The following is a 17,250-nucleotide window of genomic DNA, read 5'->3' on the forward strand; positions in this document are numbered from 1 at the left end:
GTTGTTTTGTTTTGTTTTTTGGAGACAAGGTCTCGCTCTGTCGCCCAGGCTGGAGAGCAATGGCCTGATCATGGCTCACTTGCAACCTCAAACTCCTGGGGTCAAACGATCCTCCCTCCTCAGCCTCCCAAACTGCTAGGATTACAGGCTTGACCCACCACGCCCGTCCTGTTAATTAATTCAACAGTTGTTTGCTTAGGGATGGAAACGTGGGCGGAGATGCAAAAAAAAGACCTGGGTATTTTTTTTGGAATTTATAATTTCAATGGCAGTTCTGTTCACCGAACCCGTCTTCCTTTGCAGATGTCAGAACCTCCTCAACCTCTTTAAAAACCGGGGTTTCTGAAGACCCTCCCCGCAACCCGCCAGCCCTGTAGCTCGCCCATCTGCCTGTCTGCCCGTCCTCCCGCCTTGCTGCGCTCCACTCGGGAGATTACGGCGTGTAGGCGGAACCTCGCTGACTTCTGCCCCGGAAGTTTTTGGGGAAGCGCGCACGTTGAGCTGGCTTCGCCGGGGTTGCCTTCGCCGGGGCTGCCTTCTGATCATGTCTTCCAAGAAGAACAGAAAGCGGTTGAGCCAAAGCGCGGAAAGTGGTTCGCCCTTGCTCGCTGCTGCTTCCCCTCGTGCGGGAGCCGCGGCTCCTTCTGCTGGCTCAGACTTCGCAGCGGCAGCCGGGACTCTGGTGGTGACCAACTTCCTAGCAAAGGGTAAAGAATTCCGTGAGGGAGACCCGAGGCCGAGGGGGCGCAGCCTGAGGGGGGAAGATCTTGAGGTGCAGAGGGTTTTGAAAGTTTGGCGTGGCATAGGTGTGAGAGCGGCGCGGAAGTATGTAAGACTTAGGTATGTACGAAGTATGTATAATATATGTGTAAGTAGGCAAGTGTAGCCGCGCCTGCATTAGAGAACTTAGGCAGAAATGGTTTATCCGTGTTAGGTCGTTTCTTTTGTGAGGTGTTTTGAATATTTAAGTTGCGTTTGAAACAATTTTGTCTTATTTAAGATTAACGACATATTTAACTGTTCAAATTGTTCATATTTAGCGAGCATAGGATACGTATGCTAAATATCTAAATACTTAGTTCAGTAAAAATGTGGATCTATCCTTCCTAAGGGACATTACTATGTCTTTAAGAGTGAAGATGGCTTTTTCTTCTGTTACATAGGTTCTGGTATTTAATATCTGCAATTAATTACACACTAGTGTTAGTGGTAGGTTAGGTATGTCACATACTTATTAAATTTTCACAGAAGCTGTGACAAATAGGTACTTTATAGTAATGTCCATTTTACAGAGGAAGAAAAAATGTGATTCCATTCAGGTAACACAGGTAGAGTCAATATTTGACTGCAGGTGTATTTGACTCCAAAGCCGTTATTTTAAATAACAGCTCCCCTGACTTAGAGAACGGATTTATATTTGAAAAGGCATTTAGTTGGTAAAGCTTCTAGCATGCTTGATGTGTATTATCTTTGAAAAATGGACCAGACTGAACTAGTGGCAAGATTTTTACGTCTAATCAGACAGACCCTAAAGACAATCTTAGCGTTCGAATTGTGTTTTCATTCTTCTTTAGGGATTAGAGGACAACTTGTTCTTTTCTCCAGGTTCATCTTCTTTTTAATCAGATCCTTCCCATTGACATTTAAACATGCTCATTTTTCTTCCATCTGAAAACAAAAGCTCCACATTTTCTTCTACCACCACCTTATCTCTACCCCTTCATTGCCAAAGTTCTTAAATAGAGTGGTCTTTGCCTCCTCCTCACCCACATACTCCTTAGCTTGTTCGGTTTTGACGTTCGCCCCATCATTCCATGGAAACTGTTCCTGCCATTGTCACCAAGCATCTCCATGTTGATAAATCCAGTGGATAGTTTTTGATTACTTACCTTACTTAACCTCAGCAGCTTTTGGCATTGTTGACCATTTCCTCCTCCTTAAAACACTTCTTGTCTTACATGTCATCAAACTTTCTTAGTTTTTCTCCAGCCTTGTTTGGTACTTTGTGATTTTCTTTTGCAGGCTCATCCTTTTCCACCTGACTATTAGATGTTGAAGTTCCTCGATTCTTAGTCCTAAACCGTCTTTTTCTCTCTATGAGTCTTCTCTCTTTGGCAAATTCATCCAATGCCCGGAGTTTCCCATCTATAGTCTATTCAATATCAGATTTATATTTGTAATTCATACTGAGTCTTGATTCAGTTGTCTTTTACATCACTGGTTTTCAAGCTCTCTATGGCAAAGGTTTTAAAATTTACACTATGTCACAGATTGGTATTTTTGTAAAATACAATGAAAATGATTTACTGGAAAAATAAGTTAAAAAAACAAATTATTAGATTCAACAGATGTAAAATTACTCTGTTAAAGTGTAATAAAAGCTTCTAAAGCTAATTTTCATTTTTTGTACTTAGCTCATCTTCAAGCAGTAGCAGATAGTTTGTGGACCACATTTTAAATAGCACTGTACAATACCTCTTCTCTTAGATATCTTAAAGGTACTTCAGGACTGACTTTATGAGCCCATATTTCCTCCAACAAAACAAACTTCAGTTCTGTTCAGTTTTTCCCATTGCAAGATTCAGAAATCTAGGAGTCATTCATGACACCTCTTTCTCTCACATCTCACATATCCAGGCCACCACCAAGTCATGTTTATCACCTAAATATTTTCCATGTTCCTCTTCCTCACACTATTCCTACTGCTTCCACCTTCATTTCAGATGTCATTATCTCTCACCTGGGCTGCTACGATAGCCTTTTAACTGATTTTTCCTGCTTCCAATTTTGCTCCCTTCCTTATTCCTTTTACGTTCTGCAGCCAGAATGATCTTTTTAAAATGGAGATTCTGTCATGGCCCTGCTTTTCATCCCTCACTGGGCTCCATTGCTGTCAGAGTAATGGCCAGCATCTTGATGCAGCCTATTGCCCTGGGTGGTCTTGACCTTTACATGGCCACTTTTGTCTTCCACCACTCTGCCTGTACTCTATCCTGAGGATGCACCATACTCCCTTCTGCCCAGACCCTCTGTACATGCTGTTCTCTTTGCGTAACATTATCTTTTTCTTCTCTTTGTTATTTCCTACTCTTCCTTCAAATCTGAATTTTCACGTTACTTTCTTTGAGAAGCATTCTCTGATTCTTTCAAATTAGGCCAGTTCGTACATTGTAGGCTCCCTTAACACTTAGTCATTCTTTCATTGTGTTAATCTTAGTTTATAATTTTATAGTTACTCAGCGATTGTTTGATAACTCTCTTACCCTACTAGATTATAAACTCTGCGAGGCCCACAACTTGTGAACAAAAGTACCTAGCAAAGTATCTGCCATCTAGTAGGCATATAGTACATACTTGCTGAATGAATAAATGAAGGCTGGATTGTTGTTTGAAATTACTATCTCGTTAGTTAATCTGGCACTTAAGGTGTTCAATAAATGTGAAGGTAGTTAATGGGAAAGTAAATGTTGAGATATATTTTCAAAGTATTATAGGAGCCAGACATGGTGGCTCACTCCCATAATCCTAGCACTTTGGGAGGCTGAGGCGGAAGGATTGCTTGAGGCCAGGAGTTCAAGACCAGCCTGGGCAATATAGTGAGACCCCTGTCTCTACAAGAAAAAAAAAAATTAGCTGGTCTGGTGGCATGCACCTGTAGTCCCAGCTACTCTGGAGGTTGAGATGGGGGAATCACTCGAGCCCAGGAGTTTGAGGTTACAGTGAGATGTGATCATGCCACTGCACTTATCTAAAAAAGACCCTTTCTCTAAAAAAGAAAAAAAATAAAATAAGGTATTGGAGGAATGAGGACTGATGAAAGAAATTGTGGGGAGAGCTTGGATGATGAAAGCAAAAAATACAATGGTGATATATTGGGAAATAGGGCCAGTGGAGGGGAATTTGCCCATGATCTCCATTGATAGGGAGGTGGGGAGGTATTTAGGCAAGCCTGTGATTTGTTAAATCCTGGGGCTTGGTGAATATTCAAGATGGGATGGAGGGAGAAGAAGAAAACCTAGAGTCTTGCGAAGGACACAGTCCCCTGGTGAGGTAATTGTCAAGAGGGAAAGGTGGCTCATTGGAGTTTAGGAAGAAAGAGGCAGAAACTGAATATCACAAGGTCATCTAATAGCAGTATGCTTTGCTGTTATTGACTGACAAACTAATTAAGAATTAAAATTCTCACAAGAAAGTTGAATTTCTGTTCAGCTTCTCATATTATGTAGCATGCTCATTTCATTTTATACCCAGTACTGTGCATCTAGCTCTGTGAAATACTTTGTTTTTCTAGATTTGCTCCTCTGATGACAGAAGGAAAATAAATGTGTTGAGGAGTTATTTTGTAGTGACAGGATTATACAAATCGGATGTTCCTCATGCTTTTGCTTTCATTAATTTCTTTTTCATTACAAAAGATGTTTTTCTGATTATTAAGGAACACTAATATTAGGTAAAGCTCTTTGATTATGGTATGTGTGTCTGTAATAAATTTTACAAAAGTTTGTGTCAAGTTTAAACTCCCTAAGTGTTTCATAGATTGTGTACTGAAAAGAAAAATATTGTATACTCACCTACTACATTCATTCATTTCGTTGATATTTATTATATAACTGCTATATTTGCTGTACTGTTAGGCATTGGAGATACAAAGATAAATATGAACCATTTCCTGCCCCAAAGCAGCATACACTTTAGGAGAAAGACTGTAAAACAAATGGATATTAGGATAAATGCTAATATCTGGCAGCTCGGGAGAATCAGGAGGGACAACTAACCAAATGTGGAGCCTCATTGGGGTGGGGTGGCAGGAGTGGGTTGGGAGGGGTGGAGATGTTAGCACATCATTTTCAGAGATGTTGTCAACTAGGCTGAATTCTGGGCCCCTTCAGCCGAATGTTGAAATCACTAATGGTGATTTCAGTCAGTGTGTGTTTGTATAAGGAGTAAGACTTGTGTTATTATCTGTGTATTCTTGGTAATAGAGGAGAAAAAGATCTGATTACTATTACATGGGTCAGAAGTTGAAACATAACTTAATCCTCTAAATCCAGATAGACGTGCCAGTTCCCACTTCAAACCTTTGAATACTAGTAGCTGACTCAACTTTAGAATCTGTACTACAAAAAGCTTAGAGACTCTGCTGCAAGTACATTTAGTTCTTAATGAAATTGGAGACTTAAAAAGAATTAATAAACTAATACCCTATAACACATCCTCTTTTTAGTTCATATATTGTCAGTAAACCCTCAAAAGGGTCTGGTTTTAAATTTGTTTGTTGGCCAGGTGTGGTAGCTCATGCCTGTAATCCAAGCACTTTGGGAGGCTGAGGTGGCAGGATTGCCTAAGGCTAGGAGTTCAAGAACAGCCTGGGCAATAGCAAGACCCTGTCTCTACAAAAAAATAAAAAAAATTAGCCAGGCGTGGTGGTTCATGCCTGTAGTCCCAGCTAGTGGGAGGCTAAGGCAGGAGGATCACTTGAGCCCAGGAGTTTGAGGTTGCAGTGAGCTATGATGACACCATTGTCTTTTGACCTTGTCTCAAAAAAATTAAAAATTTAAAAAAATTAAATTTGTTTGTTAAAATGAGGATTAGAGCAGTGGTTTCTCCAGGATATGGTAAGTGCATTCATGTGGTTATATGGATAGAGGATTTTTTTATTTACCTCAAAAGAAAGCATGCTTTAACTTCAGTTACAAAATACCACAAAAATAATTTTCTTTTTCTTCCTTATAGATGACAAAATTCCTAAAACATTCCAGAACTCCCTTGTTCATCTTGGACTCAACACTATGAAGTCTGCAAATATATGTATAGGTCGACCAGTGTTGCTTACCAGTTTGAATGGAAAGCAAGAGGTAAGAGTCGTTTTCATTTCCTTAGTTTAGAAATACAAGTTGAGCATCCCAAATCCGAAAATCCTATATCCAAAATGCTACAAAATCCAGAACTTTTTGAATGCTGACATGATGCTCAAAGGAAATGCTCATTGGAGCATTTCAGGTTTTGGATTTTGAGATTTGGGATTCTCAGTCAGTTAAGTACAATGCATATATTCTGAAATCCCAAAAAATCTGAAATTCAAAACACTTCTGATTCCATGCATTTTGGATAAGAGATGGTATTCAATCTATGTTTGAAATGTTTCTGACTTTAATTTTCAACACAAGCAGGAATAAATGAAAAACTATATTTTAAAAGACGTTCACTTGCATATAAACTCCCTCTTCCTTTGATGTCTGTGACTATACTGGAAATAGTAACCCCTAAAATGTCATAACATTGAGAGAAGACTTTCCTCAAGAGGTAGTGACACATACGCTATTGACCCTATTCTTCCTACTTTGTTAGTTGTATTTCTCTACAGAAATGTTATTTTGGGCTAAGAAGGTCACCTGTTCTATATACAAATATTTGATTATTCTCTCTGATTTCAGCTATGTTCCTCCTTGCTGCCATTCTTCATACCTGAGACTCTAAGCCTAGGGCCTTTCCTGGATCATTTTTGACAGCTTGGCTTTCTTTCCTGCTGCTAGCCCCAACCTCTGTCATGGCTTCCTTTAATGCTTTTCTGATCCAATGGGGATCCTCTGGAAATGTTTTGAAATCTTTTGTCTGCTGATGGCATCCCTTCCATTCTTATTATTCTTCTGGGCTTATACTTTAAAAAAATCCTTTACTATATCTTATGGAAGAGAGCAGTATAAATGTGTGAGCTCGAGCCAGAAATTTTTGCCCTTCTCCCTTATCATTTAAATCTGATAAAATCTAGGTTCTCACAAATCTCTTGTGCTGTGTCCCTCACTAATTCCTGGATGTAATTTAAGTTCTAGGATGGATTACTCTACAAGTTATCTTGCCTTCAATATTTTTGTCATTTTTTTTCTTACTATCTATTAATGCCTTTGTCTCTTTTCCTAAATCTACCTTTTAAATCTTACACCATCTTCACTGTGGGATCATTCTTGATTTTCACAAAAAGATGTAATATTTATTTAAAAATTTATTTTTTGGGAATTTGTAGTATTTAATTCTTTTTTTTTTTTTTATTACTGCAATTTGTCTTGTTGCAACGTGTGTCAGATTATAACTCCTTTGGGTTAAGGACTGTGTTTTGCAGATCCAAATACTTGGCTGTGCTTTGTATTCTGCCTTATAAAGTGATGATATTCTATGAATATTTATTTTCTTATATTTTTATTTCTTCTGTCTGGGCAGGTCTATACAGCCTGGCCTGTGGCAGGATTTCCTGGAGGCAAGGTTGGGCTGAGTGAAGTGGCACAGAAGAACGTGGGCGTAAGGGTTGGCGATGCCATCTGGGTCCAGCCTCTGGTGGGTGCTGTGCTACAGGCTGAGGAAATGGACGTGGCACTGAGGTTTGGCTCTTTTCTTTGGTGACTCTCTGGATCAATTCAATGCTGCCCAATAAAAATACGAGTCACAAATGTAAACCACATACATAATTTTGCATTTTCTTATAGTAAAGAGAAACAGGTGAAATGAATTATAATAGTATATTTAACCAATATATAAAATTATTTTAACATATGATAATTATAAAAAATTATTAATAAGACATACCCTTTTTTTCAAGCTAAGTCTTCAAAATCCAGTGTGTGTGTTATACTTGTAGCACATTGCAATTTGGACTAGCCACATTTTAAACACTCGGTAGCCACATGATGAGTGGCTAGTGGCTATTTGTGTTGTACTAGACAACACAGGCTAAATTAGTGCTGTGTAATTTATGGACTACCTACTCTCTCATTTCCTACGATTAGAGTGTGCTCTGATGTTTTAGGTGAAAGGAATTATTATTGATTAGTATTTAGCAGTAATTTTTATCTTGGTTTACAGTGTAATCAGGGCTTCTTATCCTTCTTACAGTTGTAAAGAAAGGAGTAGATTACTGTGAGTAGATAAGAAATAAGTCTTAATTAAGATTGTCCAAAAAACCTGATTGTGTATTTTAACTCATTGATTAATTTAGTAAAACAGTCATTACTTTCATATTTTTCAATAATCCTTCACCAAAGTCTAATTGTTTGAATCGAACTATCAATATGGTTAAAGTATATCATCCATTCTCTTGGATATTCTGTATCTAACAGGATTTTGACTCAGTTTGCATCTATGAGTCTTACCAAGTCACTTAAAGCATCTTTTAATACTTTAATATTACCTTACTAACAATTTTGGAATGTGTTAACATTATCTGCCAGAATCACAGAACATTTTCTAGTCATTAGCTTGATTTTAAAATGTTTTCTTCTTTTAATACTTTTGTAGATTCGAAGCTTGAGTTTTGGCATATTTTTTCATTTGAAAACAAGATAATGTTTTCAGAGCATATAATAATGGTTTATTGAACAGTAAAAAGCAGAAAGTAAAAGAGAAGACAACATGATGAGTACCAGCTGTATACCAGATGCTTTTTATATATTGCATATATGTACATGCACACACATACACATTTAGCCTTTTTCTTCTCCAATTGAATCCTCTAATATCCTGCAGGGTATCCATATTTATCCCTTATTTAACGAATGAGGAGATGAGCTAAATGAGAAGTAACTTGCCTACTATTTAATGAGGTATTAATAATTAGTAGTAAGGCTGAGATTAAACCGGATTAATTCTCAGACTGCATCTTAAAACAGTGCTACAGGTAGCAGCAATGAGTTGACTGGAATTAGCATTTATGATTATCTCCAAACTAGTCTGACTTCTTGAGAGCATAACAATCTTAGGTGAATTATGATGGCCTATTATAGAGGACTGTGTAGTTTTAAATGAAAGCCTAGTTTTAAAATTTTTGCTTAAAAAAAAAATCTCATGTTTTAAATGAGGCAGCAGCATGTAGACAAGAAAGTTAATTTCCAATTAGGAAAATCAGTAATTTTAATCTGCTTAAATCCTTTACTTGCAACTGAAAAATTTTATTAGTAGTGTTAGAGCTCCTTCTAGTGGAAATGATTTTATCTGCGCCCATACCCATTCGTTTTCATTTCTTTTTTTTGAATCAGGGTCTTGCTCTATTGCCCAGGCTAGAGTGCAGTCATCATAGCTCACTGCAGCTTCAAACTCCTGAGCTGGGCTCAAGTGATCCTCTTGCCTTAGCCTTCCAAGTAGCTGAGACTACAGGCATGAGCCACCATACCTGGCTGATTTTTCTAGTTTTTGTAGAGACGATGTCTCACTGTCTTGCTCAGGCTGGTCTTGAACTCCCAGCCTCAGAGATCCTCCCACCTTGGCCTCCCAAAGTGCTAGGATTACAGATGTGAGTCACTACCCCTAGATGACCAGCTTTTTTTTAAAAGCAAAACTGGTGAAGTATTTTTACTGTTCTTGTTCATCTTTGTAAATATCTTCTATTCAAAGTAATAAGTAAAAGAATTCAAGTATAACTTGATTCAGACTTTTATAAACAGAAGTAAATTTAAGCACTTAAGGAGATACATACAATTTCCTCATTAGTTTATACATATAATTGATTCATGAAATTTCTTCCTTATTCTATTTCTTTCTTACTCTCCCTTTTATGTGAATATATAATGGATGCTCATGATTTGTGGTACTTATGTTCTATTAAAGTTGCCTTAAACACTATTAGCAAATACTGAATGATTTCTCCTAGGGCGAAATATGTACATATATATACATATCTTATGTAAACTATAATCTTAAATCCTCAAAACAACTCATTCTGGTGAATTCTATAATATTTTCTTTATTTTACAAAAGAAGGAGGTTCAGAACTGTTAAGGGACTTGCCTGAAGCTGCCCCACCATAGGTACCAGAGTTGGGTACCCCATCCAGCTGGCCCCAGAGCTGGGGATTCTTGTACTACACTGCGCTTGCTCCCTGCTATTTACATTCTGTGGTTATCTCTGAGTGAGAGCTGAAACAAGGGGCAAAGTGTCACCTTTGGGGCAAAGTGTCACAGATGGAACGTGAGTATTGGGTGACCCAAGTTTTGCTCCTCTTCCATGTTCACCGATGACTGCAAATCATCCTTGAGAATTGATTTTGGGGTACAATATATTTTTGTGAGTAGGTGAATTTACAGTGACATCATCTACAGGTATTGAGGATTGACTATATCATTTTATTACTGATAAAGTGATTGGAGAGTAAGGTTTAGATTTTGACCAAATGCGCTTGCTAATAGGTACACTTCCCCCAGGGCTAAACTATCCCTCTCTCCACTGGTCATTGACAAAGTTGGACAGCTCTTTGTCTTCTCTCCTGATATAGGCTGCTTACACATGGAGGAGGAAGAAAAATGCTCATTTTCTGAGAACTCTCCAAGAGCAGGTTTCTTTATAAGTGTAGTGATATATAGGTGTGCCCACTTCCTGCACTTAAGCAAGAAACTCTTCTGGAAGATAACAGTTATCGTAAGGAAGAAGGGGATCTTATTTTTAATAGGCATGTCCTTTCTCCAAAATAAACCTTCATTGTAACCATTATTCTCCTTTTCCTATTTCTACCTCTTCAGGTAACATATTATAGAATTTAATTTTCTTGAAGAGATAATTTATAAATTATATTGAAGAAATGAAGTAAATGATTAATAGTAGCCTTTCTCCAAACTAGGAAAGTTCATAGAAGGAATGATTAATTTAGGTCAGTGTTTCCCAAATGCTTTTGACTATGACACATGATAAAAAATACATTTTTCGTCATGATTCACTCATCCACCAATACAGAGCACGTATGTGTGCATGTGTGTATATGTGTAAGACATTAATATTTTACAAAGCAGTATTTATCCTTCATATGTGCAGTGTACTCTGACATTTCTTATTCTATTAAAAAATGCTGGATGGGACTTACTGAAATGATTTCATGACCCCACTCATGGATAGTACACTATGTTGAAGAACACTGATTTAGGCCACTAAGGCACCAAATTGCAAATGATATTCTCATGTCTATAAGAAGTATCTGAAAAATGTAAAGCATTTCAAAATTGCATAAATTATTTTCAGTCTATAAATTAATTATTATTTTGATTAGGTCTGTATTATAACTACGTACGTGTCATTTTATACCACAGTTTAGTTTCTAGTGTACCTAGTGTTGATTTCTGTCATCCTCTCTTCTCTTTTACAGTGACAAAGATATAGACATTAATGAAGAAGAACTGACTGGTTGTATCCTGAGAAAACTAGGTGAGACATATTTGAAATTGTTTTCCTACATTTTAAGCAGAAGGCAGCAGCAAATAAAGTGTCTTTGAGGTCTTGTATACATCGTAGTTTTCTTTAAAATAGCTTAGAGAATATTCCTCTCAATGAATTAATATCCTTTTGAGATAGGGATGTATTACTTTTCCCAGTTAAGCAATTGGCAGTTAAGCAGTGGATAGAATATGACCTGTCTGTGGATAAAGTGAGTGGTAGAATTGAGACTTTTTAATCCTTACACTCTTCCTTTTTCCAGTGAGAAACATTGTTTTGGAGTGTTAGTTTAGGTGTGCCATTTTAGTCTATCGAACATGGAATGCTTGGCTATTTGTTGATACGGTTAATACAATCTTAGATCTATTGATTATAGAGGATTTCAAAGAATCATCTTGTCCTTCTATCTTCAGATAGTGGTATATTATAGAGGAATATTAGGTCCTCTGTTTTTTATGACAATTACTTTAGTAATATTCCATTTTTGATTTAGTACCTTTAGTCAGATAGTTTTGTTAATAGATGAAATAAATTGCTATTTAAATATTAAGCTGGTGAAAAAATTGTGCTAACATATATATTTAATAAATTGTTTTTTAGATGGCAAGATTATTTTACCAGGCAACTTTCTGTATTGTACATTCTATGGACGACCGTGCAAGTTGCAAGTGTTGCGAGTGAAAGGGGCAGATGGCATGATGTTGAAAGGCCCACGGAATGACTCTGACACTGATGCCCAGGGAGTGGCCTCTGAACGGTCCAGCATGGAAACCAGTAGCCTGGATTTATCCTTACAGCTAAGCCAGTTAGATCTGGAAGAGCCCCAGAATCCAGCAGCAAGAAGTACTCCCTGTAAACCAGTAGATGACAGACTTATAAATAAAGCTGGTGATGTTTCGTTGGATGTTACACAGAGTCCTGGGCATGGCAGTGGGCTTGGACTGGAAGAAGTAACAGGTCTTAAATGTAGTTTTGAGTCTGCCAGAAAAGGAAATAAGCAACTTAAAAATGATGAGAGACTGCTAAAGTCCCCCAGCGTGGGAGCAAAGTGCAATACGGATGCTTTTTATTTTATTTCTTCAACAACAAGAATCCGTTTTATAAAGAGTCGTACAAACTCAAAACAGCGAGATAACCGATTCAGAGTAACTTACGACATGATAGGAGGCTTAAATAGTCAGCTGAAAGTAATTAGAGAAATGATCGAGTTGCCTCTCAAACAGCCCAAACTTTTCAAGAGTTATGGTATGATTTCTTATTTTATTGCTCCTGAAAGTGTTAAATTTACACTAAAAAACAGTTGGTCAATTCCACTTACCTAATGGTTGCTCACGTTCTTTTCGTTTTTTTATTTCTTGGGTGGTAGGTATGGTAGAAGATACCAGTTGCTGTGGGAAATGCCAGTTAAATTAGCCATTTTCTGTGTGTTGGTCTCTTTAGGTTATAATTTAAGTTAGTGATAGCCTTATCTCTTTTAATAGCGTATTTCCACAATTGCTTATATTAGGTCTGCAATAACTGTCTTGTCATGCTGGATCAGCTGTAATGACTAAAGAAATAAACTACTCAAATACATGGGTAAAACTGTTTTGTTAGGAAATGTAGGTGTGTGCCGATCTCTTTGCATTGAAGCAAGTAGTTAAAAGAGTGGCTTGACTCTCAGAAAGCTCAGGGCTTCCCTTGTGTAGTTATTGTGCAGATCCTTTGCATACATTTGCTGTATACTATCTCTCTGCTTTTTCCTTTTTCATCAGTCTTTTTCTATATAAAATGAACCCTTGGATTGACATTTTGCTACTAACGTTTATAATCTTCCAGATGGCTAGTTGGGAAGAAATTGGGATTGGTAGCTTGTTTTTGTCTGTCCATGTTGGCTGGGTTTGTTTTCTGATCCTTAAACAGTACTGTTTGAGATGGGGCATGACAACAATGTGGGTGTCCAGGTTTTTTGCAACATGCTTCCTCCATTATGTGGTCTGTATACAGAGAGGAAAAAGTCATTGCTGGGGATCAATGCTTGGGCTGGTTAGTATATCTTTCTTGGGGGAAAAAGAAGGTCTGACTCTTTTTTGTGATGCAAGGTAAATTTACATTTTATAACTTGTGTTTGAAGTTGTATGGCAGCATTTATAAGAAACCTAGTACTGCTGAATCCAGTGTTCTCTTCTTTTTCTTCTAGGAATTCCTGCCCCTAGAGGAGTGTTACTCTATGGCCCTCCAGGTACTGGAAAGACAATGATTGCCAGGGCTGTTGCTAACGAAGTCGGAGCCTATGTATCTGTAATTAATGGTCCTGAAATTATAAGCAAGTAGGTGTATGATTTAATAGAGTAAATTTAAAATTATTAAATATACTTCTCAAATGTGGTTTTTAAAAATGGCTGGTTGGTATTCTGTCTGAATATTTCATACACTTGAAATATTTTAAATTTGTTCTTTAATATGTATAAAAATTAAATTTAGAAAATAACGTTTTAAAGTAAATTTAAGTATCTAGAAATATTTGAAAAGTCAGATTAGCTTTTATAGACAAAGCTCCAAAAACAATGAGAAATCCTTAAACGTATTTTATTTTTTGCAGATTCTATGGTGAGACTGAAGCAAGGTTACGTCAGATATTTGCTGAAGCCACTCTACGGTACTCTTTATTTTTAAATGTTTTGGAATTAATAGTCAAGTCTGTGTAATCAAAATGAGATACTAGCACTTCATAGAAAGCATAAAGAATAGTACAAAAATAATAGCAATAGCACTAGAAATAGATTGTAAATCTAATGAAATTCTGTCTATTTCTGTATAATGTTTTAGAAATTTGAAAAATGAGTTATTAAATTACATAAATTAGAAGAATTAAGACAGTCATTTGATAAGCCGTGTGACCTTGCTTGAGCATATAAGTCTATGACTTTGTTTCTTTAGGATATTTGGGCATATCGAGTATATTTAGTTCCCCTAGTAGAGTGTATTATCATAGCCCTTTATGCATAAAATTTTTTATATTATACTTTGCTTCAATGAGACAAATCTTTTGCTTATTAAAAACTATTCTTATTGATTATTCCTGAGTTTAGGCTACACTGTTATATTGTAATGGGTATTAGAGTATGATCTACAACTTGGTCTTATATAATATTATTCATAATGTAGCCATGTCTCTACCATTGTTTTGGTATTTAGCATCATGATTACTGCTCTTTTATCAAAAGAACTGTCATTTTTAAAGATCCCCCCCTCCCGTGATAGTAAAGTAAGTAGTTTGTAGTCTCAGTACTGTACTGAAAATTTGAGAACCAGGGTTTACCTTACTGTTTTAGTATGTTTTTGTTGTTGTTATGTTTATGGCAGTTGAAGTTTCCATTTCTAAGAGAATTCACATCTTTTTATGAGAGAATTGATCATCTTGAATCTTTTTTGAAATAGGTTAAGAAAACATTTCTAGTTCATGTCCTTTGGACTTTAAACCTGCTCCAAGGGACAATGTTTTTGGCCTCAGTTTCTGAATTCACCCAGTCACAACTATTTAGTGGGCATTAGTGGGAAAGTTCTGCCAGGACATGGTATTTCATCCCATGAGCAATAGACTCTTCTAAATACTCTGCCTTTTAATTGAGGGCAGATGGACTAGAATGTGAGGTTGATAAGTTAATAATTTGGGCTAGAATTAATCTAAGGTTTTTCAGCTTAACATTCTAATGCCTTTTGCAATATTATTAAATAAATCCTAAATTTGATATGTTGCATTTCAGTTAAAAAATTGAAACTAAGTATAATTTAAAACTAAATGTAAATTAGGGATTTCATTTTGTTTGCTTTTAGACACCCATCAATTATTTTTATTGATGAGCTGGATGCACTTTGCCCTAAAAGAGAGGGGGCTCAGAATGAAGTGGAAAAAAGAGTTGTAGCTTCACTCTTAACACTGATGGATGGCATTGGTTCAGTAAGTAGAGCAATAGTATTGATTCTGTGTGGGAAAAGTTTGAAGGGGTGGATTTTTATTTATTCTTTATTTTTTAATTTTTTTTGGCAAAGTCTTGCTCTGTTGCCCAGGCTAGAGTGCAGTGGCATCATCATAGCTCACTGCAACCTCTAACTCCTGGACTCAAGGGATCCTCCTGCCTCGGCCTCCCGAGTAGGTGGGACTACAGGTGCACACCACCACGCCTGGCTAATTTTTTTTCCTTTTTGTAGAGATGGGGCTTCCCTGTGTTGCCTAGGCTGGTCCTGAACTCCTGGCCTCAAGCCATCCTCCCACCTTAGCCTCCCAAAGTGTTGGGATTACAGGTGTGAGCCACCATGCCCAGCTAGTTGATTCTTATTAATATATGTAGAATCCAAAACTATTGAATGTATCTGAGTCTTTGGGTATTCTAGGAAAAAGGAAAAATATTAGCCATAGCAACTAGAGGAAAGACCCATGAAATAATTAGCTTCAGTAGATTATTTAGTATTTTGTAATGGATAGGACAGCATCATAACCTGGCATGTTTTTTATGGCATATAAAGTAATATATAGTGATAGATTTCTTTTGTGGTAAATGCTGTTAACTTAAAAACCTGAAGCAAAGATCAGTAAGGAAGATTCAGTGGTTAAATTTTCAGTGATTTTATTAAGAAATTTCATGAGTGAGTCTTACTACTCATGTAAAAATTGATTCAAGGGTTTGTGCTAGGCAAGTGAAAGGAAAGAAAATGAGAATAATGGAAAATGTATAGAACATTTAAAAATAATTTACTCATATTACCAGATTCTGTGATAGGTATACATTCTTGTATTAATAAAAAAACTGTATGCTAGTTATGAAAGGAAGATACATAGGACTAATATAGAGAATAGCAATAAAAAAAAATCCTCTCAGGATCCTCTTGACATCCATTAACCAAAAAAATAACACTTTTTATCTTGGATTGTAAATAACTAAAGGTTACTAGAAGCATAATATGTTAGAAACAAAAGAAATTTTAGAAATCATATAGTCCTGAGCCACTTGTGCACATTAAAAAACTGGACAATTAGAACTTTTTGGGTTTTACTGTCTAGTGGTAGAAATTGAATATGTGAAAATAATATGAAGGTTTGTTGTTAAGTCTGCTATTTACTAACATGTTGATAATTTTAAGGGTCTGCAGGAGAAAGGTTGTCACCTGGTAGGGGCTGGATGACCACCTGGTTCTCAGTCCTGGGGCAGTACCAAAGTGTGATTGTCGTGTCCCAGGCTTGATTCTTAGCTTATAAAGTTGAAGAATTTAATGTTGTTAGCATGTTGGAGGTGGTGGAGCTCTGAGGACTGACCCATGATAACAACATTCACAAGAGACTGATATATAAATTGGGATGCCAGTTTGTCCGTTAATGATACAGTAAGAAATGTAACTATTAAGTGGATCAGATAGTTGTGTTTATGAATGACTATATTTTCACCTTGAAGGTAGATATATTCTGTGTCTCTAATATAATAAAGCAGTATTATAATCAGAAGGGTTCTTGTTGAGTAGGAAATCAGGTGGCAGGCTCAGTGTTGGAGTATTTTAATCACTATGTCAGTTGCCTCTTTATGTCTAGGATAAGTCTCTTGTGGATTGGTATTCTTGGCTTTGGGCAGGACAGGAAGCATGTAACACTGACGTTTTAGTCTGAAAATATTTAAGGGCCTGTATTTGCGCTTCTAAACTCGTAATTCCTAGATTCACTGTAGTTCATGCATTTTCTGTTGGCACATTCAATATAATTTATTAGGTTTGAGCTTTTTTATGTAAATCACATTCCAATTATGCCTGTCTCTGTGAGGTTACACTTGGGTCACCTGAATTAAAGATTGGATAATTTCTGTGGGTGGCTGATCATAGTTCTTTATTATTTGTTGTTCCTAATTTCATTTTAAGAAAGTGAAAATCCATATGTATTCAAGAATGGTTGATACTTGGATATTGGTTATGTTGTCTGTCTTTTGAGGAATTTAAAAATGTATCAAAATAAAAAAGAAAATAGTATGTGAGGAAGAATTCTTAGGCAACTTAGAGCCTTGTTCTATATGTAGGTCATAATCTTTACTTCTAAGTAAGGAA

At 36.6% G+C, this 17,250-nt stretch overlaps 1 protein-coding gene across 2 annotated transcripts in view; it reads left to right on the forward strand.

Annotated features, from left to right (window-relative positions):
* The first annotated feature begins 544 nt into the window (after positions 1 to 544).
* AFG2A (AFG2 AAA ATPase homolog A) overlaps positions 545 to 17,250 on the forward strand; it is a 241,320-nt gene continuing 224,614 nt past the window's right edge. Inside the window, exons 1-9 of one of the 2 annotated variants that reach the window (XM_069493176.1) lie at positions 545 to 707; positions 1,434 to 1,436; positions 5,734 to 5,855; positions 7,216 to 7,373; positions 11,117 to 11,175; positions 11,785 to 12,429; positions 13,364 to 13,493; positions 13,766 to 13,822; positions 15,001 to 15,124. In XM_069493176.1, the coding sequence (XP_069349277.1) occupies positions 545 to 707; positions 1,434 to 1,436; positions 5,734 to 5,855; positions 7,216 to 7,373; positions 11,117 to 11,175; positions 11,785 to 12,429; positions 13,364 to 13,493; positions 13,766 to 13,822; positions 15,001 to 15,124 (1,461 nt within the window). The remainder of the gene's footprint in view (positions 708 to 1,433; positions 1,437 to 5,733; positions 5,856 to 7,215; positions 7,374 to 11,116; positions 11,176 to 11,784; positions 12,430 to 13,363; positions 13,494 to 13,765; positions 13,823 to 15,000; positions 15,125 to 17,250) is intronic. The other variant, XM_069493174.1, reaches the window with a different exon arrangement.

This window comes from Eulemur rufifrons, chromosome 18, assembly GCF_041146395.1.
Source record: "Eulemur rufifrons isolate Redbay chromosome 18, OSU_ERuf_1, whole genome shotgun sequence".
Lineage (NCBI taxonomy): Eukaryota > Metazoa > Chordata > Mammalia > Primates > Lemuridae > Eulemur > Eulemur rufifrons.